Source organism: Oryx dammah, unplaced genomic scaffold (assembly GCF_014754425.2).
Source record: "Oryx dammah isolate SB20612 unplaced genomic scaffold, SCBI_Odam_1.1 HiC_scaffold_28, whole genome shotgun sequence".
NCBI lineage: Eukaryota > Metazoa > Chordata > Mammalia > Artiodactyla > Bovidae > Oryx > Oryx dammah.
In genome coordinates, this window is record NW_024070212.1 from 76,027,179 (window position 1) to 76,046,837 (window position 19,659).

General features: G+C 37.6%; 1 protein-coding gene across 1 annotated transcript in view; it reads right to left on the reverse strand.

Annotated features, from left to right (window-relative positions):
* Positions 1 to 16,365, reverse strand: part of IL23R (interleukin 23 receptor) — a 60,509-nt gene extending 44,144 nt beyond the window's left edge. The window contains exons 1-3 of the mRNA XM_040231933.1: positions 16,296 to 16,365; positions 12,226 to 12,522; positions 5,325 to 5,448 (exon numbers count right to left, since the gene is read on the reverse strand). Of these exons, the coding sequence (XP_040087867.1) occupies positions 5,325 to 5,448; positions 12,226 to 12,522; positions 16,296 to 16,365 (491 nt within the window). The remainder of the gene's footprint in view (positions 1 to 5,324; positions 5,449 to 12,225; positions 12,523 to 16,295) is intronic.
* Between the last annotated feature and the right edge of the window lie 3,294 nt (positions 16,366 to 19,659).

The following is a 19,659-nucleotide window of genomic DNA, read 5'->3' on the forward strand; positions in this document are numbered from 1 at the left end:
CAGGCCTCATTCTAGGCTAAAGAAATATAGCAGTAAACAAAGCAAGCAAAAATTCTTGCCCACATTGAGTTTACGTTTCTAGTTTGAATGACTTTAAAATGAGTGACTTTACTATTGATGTATGTACACCAGCTTGAAAATTAGTCTTACTTATTAGACCACATTTGACATTCCTTCTAGATAGTCATCTGTCTAAAGTTATTGTTACTTGAAAAGAAAGTAAATAAAGTTATTGCTTACAATAACCTGTAAATGATCATTTTTATGGCTTTACATTCATCTTCTCTCCCAAATCAGTCAGGTTTTCATTTTAGAATGAATCAAAAAAAGTCTAGAGAGTCAGTCTTGAGTTTCACCATAATATTCTAACACTCTAAAATCGTCTTTTTGTCAGTTTCTAAGCATTTCTTATTTGTGAGCCTTTTCTTATAATTTGCTTTCTTATAAGTTTTATGGTACTTAGTTTTGTATTACCTATACTCATTTCTCAGGAGGCTAGGGCTTAGCAAAGCTAAACAAATTTTCCAAGGTCACTCAGCTAGCAACTGTGGCAGATACTGTCAGATTACTGAACTGCATCCCCCGTACCTCTCTCCTGGGTTCCCATCCGGATAGAGTAGATGTGTGATTCAATTCTGGCCAATGAGGTGCAAGTAGAAGTCAATGGGAGAATTTCCTTTTCCCTTCACTACTTTCCTGCCTGAAACTTGGATGAGAAGCCTAGATGTGCAGCATCCAAGGACTAGGGTCAATGCTCTAAAGACTGCAAAGAAGAAAGATAGAAAAAGCCTGGGTCCTTGGAGTACAATTGAATTAACACACTAGCTCTGCACTACCTACCACCAATGGCTTGATATAAATAAAGCCTTGTGTGTTTGGGTCATTGCACTTGGGTTTTCAGATATTTTTACCATTCAAGTCTTCTAACTGATAAGTCTGTGAACTGGAAATCAAACATTAAAGTCTAAAGCTCCTGCTCTTTCCAATGGATATTTCTGACATTTTACTCTTTAATAAACCTAGTCTTCAGACTTTCAAAGTGACTTTTTGAGTACCGAGAACAATTTCAGTCCTCATAACTACTGTAAGTAACCCTTACTTGATAAAGTAGAGATGTCCCTCAAAAACCACCATGTATAAATAATTTAGACATATATAATTGTCACTGCATTAATGGCTTTTAAAGAGATGTATAATAGTCTTATAAAATTGTGAGAACATTTTAATGATACTAAATAGGAAATTATGAGTGGTCGACAAGTGTTTTTTAAGAAACATATTTTTTCAAATTGTGTTATGTCTATTTCAAGTTTATCACACAGTCTCATTGCCAGGAATCTGAGAAGGCATATTAGCAAGATTTGAGAGAAGTAACCCATACTCACTATGGTGACAATAATCAACAAGATAATAGCAAATATTGACAAGAATGTGGGGAGGTTGGAGTCCTTGATGGGAATGTAATGGTGTGGCTTCTTTTTTAAAATAATTTTTAAAATTAACTAATTTTTTTTAATTGGAGTATAATTACTTTCCAGTGTTGTAGGGGTTTTTGCTATATGTCTACATGAATCAGCCCTGGGTGCACATGCGTCCCCCTATTCTGAACTCCCCTGGTGTGACTCCTTTAGAAAACAGTATGGCAGTATAAAAATGGGCAGAAGACCTGAATAGACATTTTTCCAGAGAAGATATACAGGTAATCAATAGGCACATGAATAAACGCTCAACATTGCTAGTCATTGCGTGCATGCTCAGTCGCTAAGTCGTGTCTGACTCTGTGATCTCACGAACTGTAGCCCACCAGGCTCTTCTGTCCATTGGATTTCCCAGGCAAGAATACCAGAGTGGGTTGCCATTTCCTTCAAGGGGTCTTCCCAACCCAGGAATCGAGATTGCATCTCCTACATTGGCAGGCAGATTCTTTACCACTGAGCCACCTGGGAAGCCCAATGCTAATAATTAGAGAAATGCAATTCAAAACAATAATAAGAGGGAATGCCCTGTGGTGATTCCTTGGTTAGGAATCCACACTCTCTGCCAAGGGCCTGGGTTTGATCCCAGGACAGAGAACTAAGACCCCAAAAGCTACATGGCAAGATCAAAAAAGCCCAACAGCTCTCCCTTCCACCAAATACCAATGATAGATCACCTCACACCTGTCAGAATGGTTATTACCAAAAACTCTACAAATAACAAATGTTGGCAAGGATATGAGTAAAAGGAAACCTTAATATACTGTTGGTGTGATTGAAAATTGGTGTAGCCATTATAGAACACAGTATGGAGTTTCCTCAAAAAACTAAAACTAACATATCATTCAGGAATTCCACTGCTGAATATATATTGAAAGAGAATGAAAACACTCATTCAAAAAGAGACATGCATCCTAATGTCCACATATATACAATGGACTATTAGACATAAAAAAGAATGAAATTATGCCATTTGTAACAGTGTGGTTGGACCTAGAGAGTATTAGGCTCAGTGAAATAAGTCAGACAAAGAGAAATCTCTGTTTTCATTTATATGCAGAATCTAAAACAAATGTATATGACAAAAAAAGAGATAGACTCACAGATATAGAAATCAAACTAGTGGTTACTAGTGGGGAGAGGAGAGAGGGGAGGGGCAAGATAGGGGTATGAGATTAAGATACAAACTATTATCTATAACATAAAGAGACATCAAAAATATATTGTATAGCATAGGGAAATATAGCAGTTATTTTGTAATGACTTTAAATGGAGTATGACCTATAAAAATATTGAATCATTATGTGGTACACCTGAAACTAACAAAATATTATAAATCAGCTCTACTTCAATTAAAAAAGACAGTGTGGCAGTTGCTCAAAAGTTTTAACTGACTTAGCATATGACCTCACCTTCATGGATCACAGCCTTGTTGTGGCGAAGGGGCTTGCGTAACTCACTGAAGCAATGAGCCATGCAACGGAGGGCCATGTAAGACAGACAGGTCATAGTGAAGAGTTCTGACAAAACCTGGTCCACTGGAGTAGGGAATAGCAAACCACTCCAGTGTTCTTGGCTTGAGAACCTATGAACAGTACGATAAGGCAAAAAGATATGGTATAGGAAGATGAGCCTGCCAGGTCAGTAGGTGCCCAATATACTACTGAGGAAGGGCAGAAAAGTAGCTCCAGAAAGAACGAAGAGGTTGGACCAAAGTGGAAACCACGCTCAGTTGTGCACACGTCTGGTGGTGAAAGTGAAATCCAATGCTGTAAAAAACGATATTGCATAAGATTTGAAATTTTAGATCCATGAATCAAGGTAAATTGGACATGGTCAAGCAGGAGATGGCAAGAGTGAACACCGACATTTTAGGAATCAGTGAACTAAAATTGATGAGAATGGCATTAATTCAGATGACAATTATATCTACTACTGTGAGCAAGAACACCTTAGGAGAAATGGAGTAGCCCTCATAGTCAACAAAAGAGTTCAAAATGCAGTATTTGGATGCAATCTCAAAAACAACAGAATGGTCTCAGTTCATTTGCAAGGCAAACCATTCAATATCACAGTAATCCAAGTCTATGCCCCAAGCACTAATACCAAAGAAGCTGAAGTTGAATGGTTCTGTGAAGGCCTACAAGACCTTCTGGAACTAACACCAAAAAAAGATGTCCTTTTCATCATAGGGGCCTGCAATGCAAAAGTAAGAAGTCAAAAGATACCTGAAGTAATAGGCAAGTTTGGCCTTGGAGTACAAAATGAAGCAGGGCAAAGGCTAGCAGAGTTTTGCCAAGAGAACACGCTGGTCATAGCAAACACCCTCTTCCAACAACACAAGAGACAACTCTACACATGGACATCACCTAACGGTCAATACTGTAATCAGACTAATTATATTATTTGTAACTGAAGATGGAGAAACTCTATACAGTCTGTAAAAACAAGACCAGGAGCTGACTGTCATATCATCAGGCTCATATCATCAGTTCCTTATGGCAAAATTCAGGCTTAAATTGAAGAAAGTAGGGAAAACCCCTAGACCATTCAAATATGACCTAAATCAAATCCCTTATGGTTATACAGTAGAGGTGATAAATAGAGTCAAGGGATTAGCTATGGTAGACAGAGTGCCTGAAGAACTATGGATAGAGGTTCGTGACATTGTACACAAGTTCAGTTCAGTCGCTCAGTCGTGTCCGACTCTTTGTGACCTCATAAATCACAGCACGCCAGGCCTCCCTGTCCATCACCAATTCCCAGAGCTTATTACTTTCATTCAATTATTGCTTTCAGTTTTAAAGCTGAAAGCCCTGTGTCCTGATAGCTCCCAAGCCAGGGAAGATGGTTGATATATATAGACACCAAATTTAAGATGTGGGGTTCATTGTTAATACTATCTTCCATGAATTTATTGCTAACTCTGGATCTGGCATTACTTTGCCGACAAAGTCAAAGGTATGGTTTTTCCATATGTGGAATATGGATATGAGAGTTGGACTATAAAGAAAGCTGAATGCCAAAGAATTGATGCTTTTGAACTGTGGTGTTGGAGAAGATTCTTGAGAATCCCTTGTACTGCAAGGAGATCCAACCAGTCCATCCTAAAGGAAATCAGTCTTGAATACTCATTGGAAGGACTGATGCTGAAGCAGAAACTCCAAGTTTGGCCACCTGATGCAAAGAACTGACTTATTGGAAAAGACCCTGATGCTGGGAAAGATTGAAGGCAGGAGGAGAAGGGGAAGACAGAGGATGAGATGGTTGGATGGTATCACCAACTCAACAGACATGAGTTTGAGCAAGTTCTGGCAGTTGGTGATAGACAGGGAAGCCTGGCATGCTGCAGGTACATGGGGTCGCAGAGTCAGACATGACTGAGCGACTGAACTGTGCTGATGGACCTGGCGTGGTGATTCACACTTTAAAAGTCAAATTCCACTTAAACAGAATTAACCTATCCATTAGGTTCTATTTTCAAGCCTATTTTAAAGATAAAGAAATGACAATTTGGAGAGTTTAAGTGCCTAAATCCTAGAAGGAGGAGAGAGCTGAGATTCAAGCAAAGATCCTTTTAAAACTATGCTGTATCACATTAGGTCCTTGCTCAGTCACCTCCAATGAGTAAAAACAGCAGAAAGATTATGGAACATATTACCTCACAGGGTGAAAATATCAATGGCCTGAAAAGTGTTTTGGTGGATTCCTTGATCGATATTATGGAGTTGGGGATAGTAAAGATGCATTTAACATTTGAGGCAGATTTCTTGGATCCCTGCTGGAGGCACAGCACTGGCTGAACTGGAGTGGAATTGCTCAGGATAGACTGTTGAGGAGGGAACCTACCTCTTCACGTACACCACATACTTTGTGTCTATGTAGGTGGGCCTCCCAGGGTTCCAGGTACAAGTCATGTTGCCTGAATATTCATAAATGACACAGGTTACTTGGTCAGGTGCGTCTGGTGGATCTGCAACACAATGTATCACTTAGGAGCCACCACAGAAACGTCAAGGTTTTTTATAGTTAGTGGATAATCATTCCATTTTATTTGGAAAACCAGGTCAATCAGTACTTGCTCCATTCCACCCCTTCCAGCTCACATTCCAGCCCATTTGGCCCTGAAATGTTGCTGCTTTCCTTCACATACTTTACTATATTCCCTCTTTGGGGATACTAAGGTGATCAAGTTCCTCCCATCCAAAAGAATTCTGCCCCAAATTCTCTTCCCTCAGCTGTCAGTATATCTTTCTCCTGTTCACAATAGCTTTTTTCTTTTTTTAAAGTCCATTATGAGCGACTGAACTGAACTGAACTGAACTGATACTGGTCTTTTTCCTCAGTTCCCATATACTTTTGAACCCCAAACAATCAAGATTCAGACCCACAATTCCACCAAAGCCACTGTTGTTAAGATCATCAATGACTTTCTAATCCACAAATCCCATGATTTCTTTATGGTCATCATTGAGCTTGATTCTGCAGAATTTGCTATTTTGGTCTTTCCCACCTTGAAATCCAACCAGTCCATTCTAAAGGAGATCAGTCATGGGTGTTCATTGGAAGGACTGATGCTAATGCTGAAACTCCAATACTTTGGCCACCTCATGCGAAGAGTTGACTCACTGGAAAAGACTCTGATGCTGGGAGGGATTGGGGGCAGGAGGAGAAGGGGACAACAGAGGATGAGATGGCTGGATGGCATCACCGACTCGATGCATATGAGTTTGAGTGAACTCCAGGATTTGGTGATGGACAGGGAGGCCTGGTGTGCTGCGATTCATGGGGTCGCAAAGAGTCGGACACGACTGAGCGACTGAACTGAACTGAACTGAACCTTGAAATCTCTCTGCCTTTTGGCTGTTGTGAAAGTGCTCTCCATGTTTACCCTCTACTCTAGCATTCCAATGCAAGGGGAGCAGGTTTGATCCTGGGTCAGGGAACTAAGATCCTGCATGCCTCAGGGTGAGGCCAAAAAGAAAAAAAGTTTGATAGTCATACATACATACTCAACCTTTAAAAGAAAGGGAATTCTGACCCATGCTACAACATAGATGAACCTCGAAGACATTATGCTAAATAAAATAAGCCAGCCACAAAAGGACAAACACTATATGACTCTATTTATAGGAGATATCTAGAACAGTTGAACTCACAGAGACTGAAAGTAGAATGGTGGTGGCCCAGGGTTGAGGAGTTGGGAGAAATGAAGAGCTGTTGTATTGGGTACAGAGTTTCGGTTTTGCAAGATGAAAAAAGTACTGGAAATGGACGGGGGTGATGGTTGCACAATGATGTCAATGTGTATATACATCACTGGCATTCACAGAACTGTACACTTAAGAATCTTTTTAAAAGTACATTTCACTACAGTAAAGAAAGATTAAAATTTTTTAGGCATTCACAGAATTCTATTTCTAGTTTCTTTTTCTCTCTTCTCTCATGCCTTCAACTCTTTCTCTGAATGGCCAAATTTTGGAGAATATTGTTAATTTTTGATTGCCACCATCCTTCCTTTTAAGAACTGACATCTTCCTCATTCCTAACCTCATCCCCACTCCAACCCTGTGCCAAGGGGTATGCCTTGACACACAGAACTGTGCCCTTGACCTAGTCTGCCTGATCGAGTATTTCCATTGGGAATGAACCCGTGACCCAAGATGAACCAATCAGAATTATCCAAGCAACTTTTTCTGGGGCTACTGTCGAAGATGTGCTTTCTCCCTGCCTTAATTTACTGTCTCTGAGTGTCATGTAAGCTATGGGCTGTTGATGGCCATCTTGATGTCATAGTGAAACAGTCTATTTAAGAATGAAGCCAGCACAGGGGAAAACAAAACCCGAGATGAGAAAAGATGAGAGAGTTCTGTTGGAGCCCTTGGAGCCTCTAAAGCCTATGAAACCCCAACAAATATAGAACAGCATCTGGAATTTTCAGATACATCATCCAGTAATAAATTACCAAGAATCAAGATCACAAAAGAAGTATGGAAATACTAAGCATTTACCACATGCTCACTTTTTAGGGGTGGCTCTCTCAGCTTGTGCCTACTTGTGCAATACTGCCTGGGAAACTGATTACTCAAAAAATGATATGAAAAATGAAAGGATGAAACTAATACAACATTGTTAATCAACTATAAAATAAAAATTAAACAAACCAAAAAAGTAAACCAATAATTCTGTCCCATTAAGGAAAGAAGAAAAATGAAAGTATGGGGCCTCAGAACAAATAAAAATACAGACATTTATGCACCTGAAATTATATCCAAAGATTTAGCTTAAACGTAGATATATTCCTGTACTTCATCTATAAATCATCTACCAAGAATACTACTTATAAAATAAGAAATACATATATGGAAAAAATTTATCTTCATTACAAACTGAACCAATAATAGATGTCACTTAAAACTATCAAATTGGCAAGGATTTTGAAAAATCGTAACCCATAGTGTTGAAATGGACTCAAGGAAATCCTCTAACACACTGCTGGTGGAAATGCAAATTGGAACAACCTTTATCATAATCTGTAAAGCAGGAGTAATATCTTGCAACTGAGCAATTTTACATCTAGGAATGCATCCTTACTAAAATGTTCATAGATACACAAAAATATTTGGCTAAAAGGGTTTGCCTCTTAAAGTGTTGTTCATAATAATGGAAGAATTGGAACCAGCTTAATTTCCCAAAATACACTCCTGAAATACAACCAAAAACAAAGTTATTGAAGACAATATAAGTATCTGGCCTTGGAAGAAACTCAAAATATGTTTAATTAAATAAGGAAGAGCCATATGATAAAATGAAAAAATAAGTTACAAAATAGTGTTGTATAGTGGTCTCATTTGAGAGACAGGGAGATAAAGGTGTAGTGAGAGAGAGAGACAGAGAAACCAAGAAAAGAGGCAGAGACACACGCACAGAGAAAGAGACTGAAACTAGAAAGACATATTCCAAATTATTAAAGATGGAGTCTGCTAGTAGTAAGATTATAAGATTACAGAAATGATGGATATTTCTTTTTTGTTGGTCCAAAATGTTAAATGAGAACATTCTACATGAATGCAATTTGATTTAATGATTTTAAAATGTATTTTCAAACAGTAAGAACATACTAAAGTGCTTTAAAACATTTTGATGAGTTGTATCATCAAACTTCAGTGGGGGAGAAACTGGACTCCAAGTAAGATAAAATAAATCTTTAAGTTTTACTTGAACCTTAAAGGAGGTAGGTGTAGAAACATAAATTTAAATCATTTTGGATACTGATTAACTTGGGGTCTTTCAGTGATTTGTGCTAGTTATTTTTTCCCTCTAGTTTCAGAGTATCTTTGATTTGGCCATCATAAAAGACAACTGTCAGTCTTTTGGGCTATGTTATTCCACAGCATTTTCTCTGAAGTGAATGCTCAGGGTTATGTCTGGTAGCTAATTAACTTTGTAAAAGATCAAATAGATTAAACACTTATGTGCAAATAAACATGCTATTTGTTAATATGAAACTATGTAAAGATGGGAATGCAAATATAGATATAAAATAAGACCAAATTGTTTTTAGATTCCATTGTGTGTGCTTAGTCGCTTAGTCATGTTGGACTCTTTGCAACCCCATTGGACTGTAGCCCTCCAGGTTCCTCTGTCTGTGGGATTCCTGGGCAAGAATACTGGAATGGATTGTCATTTCCTTCTCCAGGTATCTTCCCAATCCAGGGATTGAACCCTCATCTCCTGTATTTCCTGCATTGCAAGCAGATTCTTTACCTGCTGGGTTATTAAATGTCCATGGGTAAAAACCTGCTGTACAGCCAGATACGAGAGAATACTCTGCTCTCTCCTGCCCATCACATGTCTCCCTTCCTATTGGGTCCCTTACTATTCACAAGCCATGTTTCTTATTAATTCAAAGTTTAGCCAAGGATCATTTTCAACTGAGGGCTTCTTGACAGCAGAGTCTGTGATCCCCTCTTCTCTGAATTGCTATCATTTAACACATTTTTGGTGCATACTAACCGCTAAGTAAAGTGTATTTCATGGCTTGATTGGTTTGATTAATAAAATGATAATGAGGAGAATTTAAAATGAAAAGAAAGACAATGCTTCTGGCAAAGATCTCTTCATAATTCCTTACCCTAAGAGTGCACAGACTGGCCTATTGTGTCACTAATAAGACTGAGTAGCAATGTTAAAGACAACTTTTCAGGGCCTTTTATTGGATAATAAGTCTACTTTCATCAGATGATAAGTAGAGATCAAAGATGATTAAAATTCAAGTTTGATATATTTAAACTTTTTAATGATTCAGTGGAAATATGACTGTTTCATGAATAGTTTAATTTGGTGTTTTTAAAGGAATAGAGAAATCTTAAAGTGTTTTATTCCATGACTGGTGTGACTCTGATAGAATACTTTTCATGATGTGTGTACACTTACAGATAACAATCTAAGAAGTCTAAGATTATGGCTAAAAATGAAACTGTGATAATAGTTTTTATTTCACAAATTACACATCAAAGTATGGAACTTTTAATGTTTGGATATCTTTTTAGGAAAAGCAATGACTCCTTTATCTCCTCTTTGTTTTGTATGATTTGTCTCCAGTCTAAAAAAATACACATAATCATTTTGTTCAGAACAGTGATGATAAGTTGACACGGTAAAACTCACAGGAAGAGTATCCTGTAATCAAAGTGATCCAGTGAAAGCAGTGTGATTTCTAGAATACCACAAAAACCCTCAAAAACCTCTACTTGACCTACTTCAATAGGAAGTTTTGTTTACTAAGAATGTAGAGCCCAAGAACACGGGGGTTCTTGAACCCAGGGCTTTGAGTAAATTCTTACATGGCAGTTACACTTTAACACTCATTACCAGAGATCTATGTAAAAAGTTCCCAAATCACAGAGTAAACAAGTGGAAAGGGTAATGTTCTTTCTAAGCAGCTGTCAGCAGAAAATGTAAGTGCTTTGAATGTGTTGTCCTAGAAGGGAGGCAAAGGCCATTCCCTGGCCCTGAAAGAGCCTGGTGGTTGTGTTTGGGGGCAGAAGGCCTCAGCCAACCCTGGAGAGTGGTTGGGCATCACTGGTCACTCAAACTGCAACACAGGGAAGGAGGCCACACTTCTGCCTCCTTCCTTACTCTGGCTTAAAGTTAAAACTAACCTTTCCCCACAACCATGACAGTTGCTCATTTGTTCTCCAATGAAATATTCTCTCAACAACCCACCCCCCAACCATCAAGGATAAATAGGAATGTAGCTAAGCAAGAGGGTTACTTTTGTTTCCTGAGGATGCGGACAAGCTAAGAAGTCCTCAGACATCAGATAAGATGTCTACTTGTGGTTTCAGTTTCCACAATTTAGGGCAAGTTTAGCATGTTATTATTATTTTAAGACCTAAATTTTTTCTTTAACTCCAAAACCTAGTAATTTCCTTCCTCAGTTCACCTCTGCTACTTCCTACAGCTCTTCTTTCTTGAAGCAAGGAGGTCAGGTGCCCAGCAAGACATTGGCCTCACTTTAAACAAAAAAGCCTCCTTCTTCTCAGACACTCCCTTCAGGGACAGGTAGAGGTGGCCAGGTGGACTTGGTCTAGGTGAGGACTGGAGATGAGGAAGAACTCAGATTGGATTCTCGAAAGTATGGAGAAAGGGAACGTAGCAAAGATCCAAAGCCCTCTATCTTTCACTAAAAATGGGCCCAGATGCTGTAGGGAATGAAACTCTAGATTAAACCAGTACTGAACTTACTGATTTTTCTTTTGTAATAGTAGAACCAAGAATTAAGTGTATAATTATACAGGCCAGCCCATATTACTATAGTAACTTAAACACCTTCAGGATACTATGAACACACATTGAAGTTAGCAAATGTTTTTAAAATTAACAATTCATTTTTTTTCTTAATAATTATAGTAACAAACACAATCATTCACAATTGGGGCAGTGACATTAGGAGCAGGGAATTGTATCAAAATCGCCCCATGTTTTATCAAAAGGTTCCATTTAAAAGGGCTTAGGCACATTAATATTATAAAGTATATAAAACACTTTTAAATAAGTTATTGAAATTTGATGTTTACCATGACCAATATAATTAGCCTCATTTTACAGACATGGAATTGAGGCACAGACTGGTTAAGCAACTTTCCTGAAGTCACACAGCTGGTAAGAAATATGGCAGAGATACAAAGCTAGTATTGCAACTGTTTTTTCCTTCTGAAATCTTAACCTCAACATTTCTCAATGGACTCTCCTTCAAGGTTGATATTAGTTTGGAAAACAATGTGAAGTGAAAAATAGTTGAACATAAAAACACTGAAAATCTGACAGTGCTGCCTTTCGCATACCTAAAAACCTGTGTTTGGCCAGGCTAGTGTTAAAAAAATTGTATTTTGAATATGTTAGCAACATTGAAAAGTTTGTAGAGTTCACATTGAAAATTTACACTTTCATCTTCTTTGGAAGAACCAAAAGATCTAAGAATACTGAATCCTCAGAGATGCTGAAGCTGGACACCGTGCTCAGTAAACTATCTATGTGTTTTCCTCTCTGCACAGATCCCACCAGCTTCTTAATGCAACATTTCACCAACCTGGCTCCTGGAGACATTCAAATTGCAATACCTACATTAAACTAATAGAAGAAGTGAAGTATATTAATTTGCCTCCATTTTCAGACAGTATTGGTAGTTACCAGTTAATTGTTAGGCTAACTTTCACTTGACTTTTGAATGCACCCCAACACTTACATCCAGAAGAAATGTCTTTTCCACATATCAGTGTCTCTGGAAAATATCTGGAACATTCAGCAGTACAGTACACAAAGGCTTGTGGCTCCACAAAGTTGTTATACCAAAGGCGAGCTGTTGTTTTATTGATTCTTGTGATATGATATCTTTCTTTGATACCATTTTTATAAAAATAAAGTTTCCTTGGTTGACAGTTCTTAATTGCTGCTTGGCAATATATAGAGATATTCATACCCATCTTAACAATTGTGGCAGGTTCTACCCAGATGTGTCCAGAGCAGTTTATATTTGTAATCCCTGGAAAACAAATAGATAAAATAATTAATTCCATGTAAAACATTGAAACCAGATACTCAGAAGAATATGCTTTGCATTTAAAATTGTTTTTGCTAATGGAATAATTAGTCAAATATTCCATTCAAAATAATGCAGTCAAAAATAATTAGACTGCAGCCATGAAATTAAAAGACGCTTACTCCTTGGAAGAAAAGTTATGACCAACCTAGACAGCATATTAAAAAGCAGAAACATTACTTTGCCAACAAAGGTCTGTCTAGTCAAGGTTATGGTTTTACAGTGGTCATGTATGGATATGAGTTGGACTATAAAGAAAGCTGAGTGCTGAAGAGTTGATGCTTTTGAACTGTGGTGTTGGAGAAGACTCTTGAGAGTCCCTTGGACTGCAAGGAGATCCAACCAGTCCATCTTAAAGGAGATAAGTCCTGGGTGCTCATTGGAAGGACTGATGTTGAAGCTGAAACTCCAATACTTTGGCCACCTGATGCAAAGTGCTGACTCATTTGAAAAGACCCTGATGCTGGGAAAGATTGAGGGCAGGAGGAGAAGGGGACGACAGAGGATGAGATGATTGGATGGCATTACCAACTCAATGGACCTGGGTTTGGGTGAACCTCGGGAGTTGGTGATGGACAGGGAGGCTTGGTGTGGTGCCGTTCATGGGGTTGCAAAGAGTTGGACACAACTGAGCGACTAAACTGAACTGAATGGAATAATTTCCACTGGAAAAGAGTTTTAGGACTCAGTGTATCCTTTAATTGCTTAGCTTATCAGTGTATTTTTTACCATTAGGACTCAGTGTATCATTTAATTGCTTAGCTAATCAGTGTGTTTTTACCATGTTCTGATGATGTTTGACAGCATTGCACAAGCCTAGAGTTAGCTTTCAGCTTTTCAGCTTCTCTAGCAGTCTAAAGTGCAAATATAATTAGCTCTTCTATTTTAAAGGTGAGGAATGAGGCATTTTGAGGCTACCTTATGTTTCAAAGGTAACATTAGAAATAACAATTGGTAGTGAAGAATCCAAACCCCATTCTTCAACTACTCAGTCTTTCCTTCTTTTATAGATAAGGGCTACTTTCATTAGAAAATTATGAGCTTAGAGTGGAATCATACTCTTACTAGTTGCAAAAATTTATTGCTTGACCACCACTTAAAATTCATCATTAATTTAAAAATATGAGGAAATGTTCAGAATATATTTTTAAATTGAAAAGCAAGTTGCAAAACAAAATATTTAATATAGGCTTGATGTTAAGAATAAATAGATGAATGAATTAAAGATACACTAAGATATTATCAATGATAATCTCTGTGTGTTAATTTTTATTTTTAATTGAATATTTCTGTGTTTTAAAAATTATATAACAATGTATTATTTTTATAGCCAAAAGACAATAAAGGCATTTTCATAAACTCAAATGACAATGTAATGCAATATCAATTAAGTTAAATTCACATCAAGGAAGATTCATTGTAGGCTTTTTCTAAATATTCTAAATTCTAAGCATCAGAATATCTTAAAACATTATCAAAGTGATAATTAAAGGCCAGTAAAAATTAACTTTTATAATATAAATATAATTGAATATGTCCATTTATGTAGCATTCACATATAAATTATAAATATTTAAATGTTGAAGTAGTGATAAAAATAATTCCATCATTATCAATAGGAATTTGAAGCCAAAGACATGAATAGAAGTTTTAAGAAAGCATCTTACTGCTTTGCCATGCTGAGTCACTGTCCAGCTCTTTGTGACCCCATGGACTGTAGCCTGCCAGGCTCCTCTGTCCATAGATATCTCCAGGCAAGAATACTGGAGTAGTTTGCCTTGCCCTCCTCTGGGGGAATCTTCCTAACCCAGGGATCAAACCCACACCTCTTCTGTATCCTGAATTGGCTGGCGTTCTTTACCACTAGCGCCACCTGGGAAGCCCCTACTGTTTTAAAGAAGTTCAACAATTCAAGTTCAGAGAAACTGTTTCTTCAGCACCTTAAAAAATATGTGAATACTATCATGAAACGTGAGTAGTGTTTAAGAATACACAGAAAATATTAAAAGTGTCAGAAGACTTCAAATTTGGATAAATGTTGTTTTGGTTTTAAAAAATAGAATAAAAAAGAACCCCAGAAATACCGGACTGCTGAGCTTCACAACATTTGGGAATGAATTAGTAAGTCGATAATTCTTCAGTACAGAGAAAAAGAAATCAGTAATCGGCAGGAGTCAACTTGGATTATGTAAGAATAAGTCATACAAAAGTATGTTAATTTCTCTTTTTAATATGTTAAAATAAGTCATACAAAATATGTTAATTTGGAGGGTGTTGGTTAGAAAAATGCTAAACATAGTGTTCATTTTTTTTATTTCAGCAAAGCTATTTAAAAGGGGGTGAAATATCATTCTAGTAGAAAATTTGGAAAAGATAGTAAAAATATTACAGCAGATTGAATAATTTCTAATGAACATCTGGAAAGTCTCTAATGCCATATCATATGGACTTTTCTTATTTCTCTATACTTCATATTAATCACTCAGATGTATAAACAGGCTTCCCTGGTGGCTCAGATGGTAAAGAATCTGCCTGCAATGCAGGAGACCTGAGTTTGAACCCTGGATTGGGAAGATCCCCTTGAGAAGGAAATGACTACTCACTCCAGTATTCTTGCCTGGAGAATTCCATGTATAAACAGAAGTCTGACTTATCATTCGCATATTTCCAGAAGCTGGAAAAAGTAAATGATGTCTTATTTCTACAAAACCTTCTTGGATACTGTTGGTCTGACTCTGGAAGTGTCTGATAGCCTGCTGGAGGGATTCTAGTTCTCATGGTGGGACTACGATATGTCTAATATAAATTTGTCCCAACCTGCCGAAGATAGTTTTGCTTTTGTCACTATTCTGAGTAAGTTGCATGATTTGCAAAGCTTTCTTCAAGATCTAAAACCCTGCCTTGATGTTGCTTGTGTGTGCGTGCATGCTCAGTCACTCAGTCGTGTACGACTCTTGGCAACACTATGGACTGTAGCCTGCCAGGTTGTCGTGGCCTTCTCCAGGGAATCTTCCCTCCCCAGGGATTGAACCAGCATCTCCTGCATCTCCTGCACTGACAGGCAGATTCTTTCACCACGGAGCCACATGGGGAGCCCTTGGTGTTGCTTGTCTCTTAGTAAATGAGTCCCTTTCACCTGTCCAGGATGCTTTGCCCCCAATAGAAACTCTCGAGAGCCAATGGCTGTCCTGCCTGAACTTCTGATGATCTACCAGCTCCCACTCTTAAAAGCTGTGTATACCTTTGTCATAATGCCAGCTGTTTGTGTGAATTACAAAATAAGAATAATAATAGCACATAATACTACTGCACAAAGGTGTTGTGAGGAAGACAAGGCTTAGCACAGCACCTAACACAGAGTAATCATCAATAAAATTCATATGTTTGATGAGTTATATAAGTTAAAAATGTTCAAAGACAGATATGCCAAACCAAAATAATAAACTCCTTTGTGGAAATGTTGATATTAGAATTAGACCGCTTCATGGAAATTTTGATATAAGAATTAGACCTCTGTCAAGATGCTTGATAAAGGAATCCTGCATTAGGAGGGAGGTTGGACTCACATTTCATTCCACATAATTTTATGTGCATATAATTTTTCCCAATATAATAATGTTTATCCTTCAGAGATTCAAGCATAATGTCATGAACCTAATAAACACTCAGTATTTTATCTGAATAAAAAATAACAATGGGTACTCAAAATACTATACCTCCATGACACCAACTGAAGAATATGTAGAGAGCTATTACCACGTCCCAATGAATTGTGACCTGGTTCATGCCTGAAAGCAGAAAAAATTCTTTGTTGCTCTCTAGAAAAATATGAAAAATGTTTAAACTGTAATATTTTAATAAAATACTAAAAGGCATAACATTTTTTCTACCAGTTGTTTTTCATGAGAAACTTTAATTAGGAAGAAAGGAATGAAGGAAGAAAGGATGGGAAGGGAGAAGGAAACAGGGCAAAGAAGAGTCACTGGGGTGTGAGGAGGTATAATAAGGTGGAGGAGTAAAGCAAAAGAATGGAATCTTATACTCTTCAAAAATCAGTGTGAATTACCTTCATAGGACATTTTGACCCTTGATGAAATATAATTCCTCCTGATCTTGTCTCTCTCATCAGAAATCTCTTTCTGCTCTAACTCATGATCCTCAGTCCTTCTCCTGACCAGGTTCACATGTCTATCAAGCTCCAGAAATATTAGTCTTTCAGGAAAACCCAAAAAGGTCAGAACTTCCAGAAAAGAAAAGCATTCAAAATGAAGAAAGAGGAAGTGAGACAAAACCTTATATGTTATCACCAGTTAGATTTACAGAAATCCCCTTTATCTGCAGAGAGTTCAAAAGAAGCACATTATAGAAATTCCAAACAATATTACCATTAGTTTACATCTGGAGTAACATTATTCAGTTAAACAGTTACATGCATTATTAAATAATTAAGTTATTCAATAATCAGCATTATTCAGTTATTTTTATCTGTTCAATTAAACCTAAACAACAAAACTCATATCTCATCAAATGGCACACAATATTTCATTTTTAAAAACTGAGGTCCCCAATGACTTATGAATATAAAGATCCCTTTCATGATTTGTTAACAATAGTAGATCTTCTCTTTGTAAATAATAGGCAAAAGAAATCCTGAAATATTCCTAGTTAGGAGTTAGCTACTCACCTAATAGAATATACACAATAATATCATTTAAAGTGATATGATGTTAGATTATATTACAGATTCAGCTTCTATCATAACTCTGTATGAAATATCATACAAACTCATAAGAGAAGACAATTTGGCCCATGGATTTCCAAAAGGAAATATAGCTGTTTTTGAGTATTCAGAGATCATTATCTCTTTACCTTACGACATGTTTGAAGCACATAATTCCCCCTCAGAGCCAGGCTGCTGCCTCGTATCTGCGTCACGTCTTCTTTCCTCACTGCCTGCCTGTCAACGATCAGTTCAGGTTTTCAGTGATGAGGCAAATGGAAATATCTACAAAGCTCCGACCTACATTTCAGATTCTTGAAGAGGAACTCAAAACTGTCCAACTCAAAATGACTGGTTCTTATGTCACTAATTGGGAAAACCCAGATTACTGAAAGTGAACTGCTTTGTCAGTACTTTTTTTTTTTCCTCACCTTAATGTGAAATAATCTCATCCAAGAAATAGAACACATATTTATGTTTAATCTATCAAAATCTTTGACACCAAAGATATAATGCTTAGTTTTAATTTGCAACCAATATTGATATCCATTATAAATCCATTTCTGAAGAAAAGGAAGTTTAAAAGCTACTATTGACCATTCATTTATTTAACAAGCATTTTTGAGCACCTCATATGTGCCAGGTATTGTTTGGGAGATTAAAGATATAAAGGTGATTAACTACTGAACAGCTGCTTTATATATTGCATTGTTTATAATGATAAAATTATAGATCAGTGGCTTTAAACTATTTATTCATGGTTTAACAGGATCCTAAAGTGAAAGTCCTTCAGTCATGTCTGACTGTTTGCAACCTCATGGACTATACAGTCCATGGAATTCTCCAGGCCGGAATACTGGAGTGGGTAGTCTTTCCCTTCTCCAGGAGATCTTCCCAACCTGGGGATCGAACCCAGGTCTCCCACGCTGCAGGCAGATTCTATACCAGCTGAGCCACCAGGAAAGCCCTAATGGGATCCTAAGACCAAATTTTTAAAAAAGTATCAGTTATTTGGTTGGTTTCTAGCAAGCATCCCCACGAGACCTTGTGGCACACCTTTTCTTCTCACCTCCTTATTTGTTCTACATGAGTATCTTTTCACTCTTCGTTCAGCTTTCTATTATAAACGACAGTTAATTTACTCATTTCCTCCACAGTGAATTTCTTGAAGTTAGAAACTCCATATTGTCTTTTTAGTTTTTGTATCTTTAGTACATAGCACATTAGAATATTTTGGGGGAACATTTAAACATTCCTATGCTCAAAATTATTGTACCCAATGAAATCAGAATTTCTGTAAGCGGAAGCTGAGCATCAATATTTTTTAAAAGCATCTCCTGGTGATTATAATGAGCAGTCAGAGCTGGGGACCACCAGAATACACGAATAAGAGTGTCTTTGACTGTCAACTGAGTTTTAATGACTAGTAACAATTTCCTGAACTATGAAGACGGGTATGGGAAAACATTTCACATACCAAGAACAATGGTTTGGAACCGGCAAGTTGTTTCTGTAGGCTGAAGGATTTGAGCTGGAAAAATTAGATCAGTGGCAGAACATAATGGGCTTTGTATTCCTGTCCGTCCTCCACGCACTCAGGTACACATCACCCCTGACTGTTGCTGGTCAGGCTGTTGTTCAGTTGGTCGGTTGTGTCCAAATCTTTGCGACCTCATGGACTGCAGCATGCCAGGCCTTCCTGTCCTTCACTATCTCCAGGAGTTTTGCTCAAACTTATGTCCATTGAATTGATGATGCCATCCAACCACTTCATCCTCTGTTACCCCTTTCTCCTCCTGCCCTCAATTCTCCCAGCATCAGGGTCTTTTCCAATGAGTTGACTGTTTGCATCAGGTGGCCAAAATATTGGAGCTTCAACTTGAACGTCAGTCCTTCCAATGAACATTCAGTGTTGATTTCCTTTAGGGTTGACTAATTTGATCTCCTTGCCCTCCAGGGGATGCTCAAGAATCTTCTCCAGCACCACAGTTTGAAAGCATCCATTCTTCAGTGCTCAGCCTTCTTTATGATCCAACTCTCACATCCATACTTGACTGCTGGAAAACTTTGTCAGCAAAGTAATGTCTCTGCTTTTTAATATGCTGTCTAGGTTTGTCATAGCTTTCTTCCAAGAAGCAAGCATCTTTTAATTTCATGGCTGCAGTCACCATCCACAGTGATTTTAGAGCCCAAGAAAATAAAGTCTGACACTGTTTCCATTATTGCCCCATCTATTTGTCATGCTCATCAGGCTACACAGCTGAAAGAAACCAAACAACAACAACAACAAAACCCCAACTTCCTTTATCTGAAAGTGTCAGAGATAACAAAGATTGTTAGGCAGAGAAATACATAATCAA